Source organism: Grus americana, chromosome 3, assembly GCF_028858705.1.
Source record: "Grus americana isolate bGruAme1 chromosome 3, bGruAme1.mat, whole genome shotgun sequence".
NCBI classification, from domain to species: Eukaryota; Metazoa; Chordata; class Aves; order Gruiformes; family Gruidae; genus Grus; species Grus americana.
This window is the reverse complement of record NC_072854.1, coordinates 96,451,003-96,457,002: the sequence shown is the minus strand read 5'-3', so window position 1 is coordinate 96,457,002 and position 6,000 is coordinate 96,451,003. Positions and strand designations below refer to the sequence as shown.

Sequence of the window (6,000 nt, the reverse complement as noted above, 5' to 3'; positions counted from 1 at the left end):
CCAGCCGCCCTCCTGGGTGCCAGCGCTGGCCCTCCGTTTCTCTTGTGATATGACCGTCAATTCAAACCCCGTTGAAGGGGAAAGTCCATCCCTTTTCCAATGACTTCTTCACAAAAGACTGGCAAAATCAGTAACTAAAACTAAAGAAGGCAGTAGTAATTTTCACCAAAGAAAACCATCTAAATCCCAAGTATGTTTGTTCTGAGGAGGAGAAAGCCAGGCTTTCCAGTTATTTAATACAGTATTTGGTACCACGGTGATGAAAATGACTGAAATCTTACGTGACGTGTAGACTGTGTTCAGTAACATAGCAAGTACACCCTTCTGCCCTTTCAGAAGATTTTTTTCTTCCCTTTTCAGGACCCTTGCAGAGCAGTGGCCACTGACCCCCCGCGGTGTCCCCCCTCGGCGCCAGCTCCAAGCCAGGGGCAGCGGGGAGGCGCTGGGCGCCGAGGGGCTTGAGGTGGGGCAGGCTCGGGCCGGCTCCGCCGGGCCAGGTGATCGGCAGCAAACAAAGGGGCTGGCAGCGACCCACCGCCACGGGGAGACCGGCGTTCAAGCGGCTTTTTCTGCCTCCCCCCCCCGCCCCAGGCTAAGCCGGGCCGGGCCCGGCCGCCACCGCAGGCAGCGTCTGCCGGCCGGGGGAAGGGCGGCCGGGCCGGGCCGGGCGGGCCCCGGGAGGCCGCTTCCCCTGGCGGCGGACGGCACTTCCCGGCGCTCGCACACCGCGGGGAAAGTCTTCCTCCGGCCCGGCCCCCGCTGACGTAGCGGTGTCTCTGCCGCCGCGGCGGCGGCCGGGGGCCGCGGGGGGGTCGGGTGGCGGTTGGCCGCGGCGGTCGCCGGCCTGGGCCGGGGCTCGGCGCTGTCAGGCGGCGGTGCCGGGGCCGGGGAAGGGGGAGCGCGGCGGGGTCGTTGCCTGCCGGGCGCGGGCCGGGGAGCGGCAGAGGGGTCCCGGGGGCGGTGCTGTCACGGAGAGGATCGAGGGGCGGAAAGCTCTGCGGGAAGAGGCGCCCGACAACCCCACGGCGCCAGCAGCGCCCGGCGCGGTGGAAGTAGCCGTGGCGGTAACGGCAGCGCCGCGCGGCGGCCGGGGGCAGGACCTCCGTGATCGAGCACGTTAATAAAAGCGGGCGGGCTATTTACGACCGGGGAGGAAGGCGGCCGGGGGTGTTTTTTTCCACGCTTGGTTCACCACTTTATCCTGTGAGGAGGAGGAAGAGGAGGAGGCGGCCGCCGCCGCCGCCGGGGAAGGGGGAGGCAGAGGCGCCCGCGGAAAGCCGCCCGGCGGGTGTGGAGGAGCAGCGAGCGCGGCCCGCGGGAGTCGCGACCCCAGACGCGGTTTCCCGGCTGGCCGCGGCCGCACTTGCTCCCCCAACAGGCAAAACTTTCTACACGCGCGGGCGGGCGCGCGCGCAGGCACACACACACACACACACACACACGCACGCACAGACGGGGCTGCCTCCGCACACTCGCACCACACACGCTCGCGCACACACACACACACACTGACGTCTTTTGCGCATTTCCTGCACTGGAGCGAGCGGCGGAGCGGCACCGGCAGGCGGGCGGGGGCTGCGCGCAGCGCGGCGCGGCACGGCGCGGAGGGAGGCGGCCGGCGGCGGCCGGGAGGCGGGAGGCGGGCGGGGGGGGCGGCCGGCGGGAGGCGGGAGGCGGCGGCGGCTCTGCCCATCGCCAGGGCGGCGGCCGCCCAGCCGGAGCCCGCCGAGACCCGCGCGGCCCGCTCCGCTGCCGTCGCCCCCCCATGCGCGGGGGTCGCTCCGCTGGGTCCTTGGCCTTGGCGGCGGCGGAGGGGGAGGAGGCGGCACAGGACGGGCGGCTCCGGGCTCCGGCGCGGATGGAAGGTCCCCGGGTGGATGTTTGCTGAGCGGAGGCTGTGCAGTAGGCAGGGCTGGTGGGTCGGCCGGTGTTTCTGATTTGTGTCTGTGTGTCTGTGTGCGTGTGTGTGTATTGTTGTGCGGCGCACGGGCAGGACTGGCGTGTGCAGGAGCCTGGGATCGCGGCTCTGCCTCCTCTGCGAAGGCTGATCCGGGATTATGGTCTAGGTGAAGGGAGAAGGCGCTTGCTCACCCCAAGGATTGATTATGCTCGGGTTTTGATTGCATTCGGGGGTTTCTGCAGCCGCGGACGCCTCCCCCTCCCCGGCGGCCCCCCTCCCTTGTTTTCCGTTAGAAACACGGGCAAGAAAATAAATATATTCACTGGGTGTCGCAAGAGCAAAGGCTAAATAATCAAAGGTAACAGCAGCAGCAGCAAGGCGAAGAGACCCGCACTGTATCCTGCTCCCCCACTCCCAGACCTGCCCTCCTATTTATTGGCAAGACCTTCCTCCCTCCCTCTCGGTGCGAGTGCGTTGTGTGAGTGTTTAATCCCGGGAAAAGTGCAGCCATCCAGCCATGGTGGTTTTCAATGGCTTGCTGAAAATCAAGATCTGCGAGGCGGTGAATCTGAAACCCACGGCGTGGTCTCTGAGGCATGCGGTGGGTCCCAGGCCACAGACCTTTTTGCTGGACCCTTACATAGCCCTCAATGTGGACGACTCCAGGATCGGGCAGACCTCAACCAAGCAAAAGACCAACAGTCCTGCTTGGAACGATGAATTTGTCACCGACGTTTGTAATGGCAGGAAGATAGAGATGGCTGTTTTCCATGATGCCCCCATCGGGTACGACGATTTTGTAGCTAACTGCACTATACAGTTTGAGGACTTGCTGCAGAACGGGAGCCGCCACTTCGAGGACTGGGTAAGTGTTCGCGCTGTAGATACATACACGTACATATGATTTTCAGCGGCATGGCTCTGGATGCAACATCTGTCTTGCAGAGCTAGGTTGCCAAAGGCATGTAAAGGCTCTGATGGCTTTTCATTATTTCCATGCTTTGTTATACCGAGATAGTCATGGTTACTGTATATCTGATGCATGTGGTCCACAGGCAAGGGAGGAAAGAAAAATATGCTGAATCTAAGCAAGAGATGTATAATTACCACTTCAGTTCCTGAAATTACGTTACATAAATACAAGTCTAGTTATCTTACTGTGTTTGAAAAACCCTAACCAGATGCATCCGAACAGAACATTACCACAAAACCCAGATCCAGCACTTAGACCGAGTTCGTAATTTCAATGTGAACGCTCTTGGTCAGCCTGGCAATGATGAGCCTTAAAAATCCAGACCTGACCTCTGATACGAGACACTTCAGCGCCTTCGTATCACTTGAAAGCTCGCTGCATCAACACTGATGCTCCTCCTTCCTTCCCCCAGATGATCTGCACCTTTATGCATAGAGCTAATGCAATGCTTCTTCAAATACCTGAAACTGGTAAAAGGGTCCTGGTGGATTTTGGCCCCAACCAGACAAATTCTGTTGCCTGTGTACACAACATTGTCTAACAGCTTCTACAGCGTCTTAGGGACCCAGAGGCTAACGTGCCTCGGTGGGAGTACAAAAAAGCTGGAAAATCCTTGGTCTGACATCCTCAGGTACTGTGACTTAACATGGAAAAATCAAACAAACAAAAAAGGAAACACAGGAAACATGAATGTGCACATTTCACATTTCTGCAGTTAAACAGTTAAATGGTGTGCCCTTTAAATAAGATGTATCATAAAACAATAGTAGCTGTCTTCTCATTTTAAGTGTGCTCTGCTTGACCAGCCATCTGAAATGTGTACGCTCATCTCTTTGTGTATTTATTTGCTATGGTCAAGGATACTAGCCAGGGCAATATTTCTTTGGCAAACAGACAAAGAACCCAGGACCAAAGTCAAAACAGTGAGAGTTAATAGCTCTGAGTTTCATGTATTCTTTGGGGCTTCTTTACTTAATGCAGTGGTATAAAGAGATGTCAGAATGATGGAAAGATGTGAAAGAGTTAGGCTCTATTTATGCTGATTAGGAGCTGAATAACTTTACTGTTAAAACTTTTATGTTTACAAGTTTAAAATATTTTTCACTTCTGCAACATATGTTACATCGTGATAATTAGGATCCAGATTATTCTGATGCTTTATGAATGCTACACGTTAGTAAGCTCGGATGGTAAAACTGGGCAATAGGCAGAGGAAAAATAGCCAAATCAGGAGAAGACAAATGCAGCAGTATTGCAGATGTCTTTTACCTGGATTGAATGATAATCAAGTTGTGGCGCTCCTGAAATCAAGGGGGGGTTTCATCTTTGAGGCCAGTGAGACGAGGACGTCATCACAGATTTTTAGTGAAAGAAGAATAATTTTGTATGTTCTTTTTGTGTACGGTACATGTTGTGAGTTTGTCGCCAGATCTGGAAGGACCTTGGAGGCTGCAGATGCCAAGTTCAAATTTTGGTGGGGCTGGTGTGCTGGGGTATGTCCAGGCTCTGTTTTTAAGGTGAACTCCAATGTCCGAACACATTCCCTAGATAAAGAGTGGAATTTAACAGATTGAGGCCCATTGTAAACATGATCTGGGAGGAACTATATAACTGAATCAGATAAATGCTGTGGTTTTTTGCACTGGGATTCATTGCTGTCCAGCATTCACTGGGTGGGAGGGGACGAGGGAGTGACTATGCTTATTGTCTGTTGATGTGACAGAATTGAGGACATGGCAGTGGATCATAACTGGTCAGCTCGATATAATGCAGCTTCTGAAGCATCACTTACCTCGTTTTTGTGCTGTAAATCCTCATAGTTCGGATTGCGTTTGTGCGGTACATATAATATAGAGTGTACGCCACCCTCCCTGTATCACAGTTAGAATTGGTGGGGAGGCAAGTATTTATAGGATTGTGCTTTACCCTTTCCAAAATCTTCCCATTTACTGAGTGTGTCACTGTAATTGTAATACCGAGTGTGTTTGGTTGGTTGTTGATAGATAGGGATCTTCCGAGAACCGGCTCTTACAAAATCACACCGTTTTTTTGTCTGATTTCACTGAGTTAAAGTAAGGCCTGTGGCCATGACATCTCTATAGAGTCCATAGTGAAGTAAATAGATTTGTTGGTATCTTCATCAGGGTCTATATTAAAACCTGAAAAAGAGAAGTCGTCTGTGAAATGAATGGGTACAAGGAGAATGCACATGGCCTAAACCAGCGTTAGGCTAAGACCTGCTGGTGCGATACAGTCAATTTCTTCTGTTTAATAAGAGGACTAATTCCTTCATTTCACTCTTGGCATTAAAGGCAGGTACTTTTGTAGTACTCTTTCCCAACTTTATAACAAGCAAATTAAAAGCAGCAATCAGAGGAACCCATTCCTCCTTACTGCCTGAAATATCAGCTAAATGCAACCTAAGAAACACTCTTGGAGTCCATGAAGTCTTTTTATGCCATTCTGAGGGTTTCCCTTTAAGCAGTTCTGAAAGTTTGAACTAGGTACCACATACTTGTTCAGTGTAATTGCACTGCTGCCCCTCTTTACCTTCGGAATGATGCAACAGTTCTTGCAGAACTGGACTGTCACTGTTTAAATAGGTTTGAGAAAATGCTCATGTGCTGAGAACAGCTCTTGTCAATACATTAATAGCTTTAATGCTTTTGATCTCGTATAATACAGTATGTATTTTTGTAAGGAGATTTCAATATTTGTTTTATAATATCTGCACTAGGGTCAAGGTTACGTTACTTATCCTGTAAAGTATTTCTAGATTCTTGTCAGAAATCTGAAATGCAAAAAAGACTTGCAAAGAAATAATGTTTTGGGTTCCCCCCCGCCCACCCCCCCAAAAGAAACTGTTTCAGTCTTTAGCCAGCTCATCTACTTTGATTGTTTTTTGCCATTGTGCAAATCCTTGTATTTTTTCTAAGACATGAGTTTTTTAGGAAAATACTGGGTATTTTTCTCACTGTTAAGCCTGTGCTGTATACTGATGCCATGGTTACAGTAGAAACACTAATGATAAACAAGTGCGAAGCTTGAAATCATGATAGCGTCTATTGTATTAGGACAAGTCAGATAAATATGCAAAATCCTGGTTCCTTTTATCTACAGAGTATTC

General features: G+C 51.9%; 1 protein-coding gene across 1 annotated transcript in view; it reads left to right on the top strand.

Moving 5' to 3' along the window:
• Positions 1 to 973: 973 nt before the first annotated feature.
• Positions 974 to 6,000, top strand: part of PRKCE (protein kinase C epsilon) — a 300,404-nt gene continuing 295,377 nt past the window's right edge. Inside the window, exon 1 of the mRNA XM_054820708.1 lies at positions 974 to 2,765. Within this exon, the coding sequence (XP_054676683.1) occupies positions 2,418 to 2,765 (348 nt within the window). The 5' untranslated portion in view covers positions 974 to 2,417. The remainder of the gene's footprint in view (positions 2,766 to 6,000) is intronic.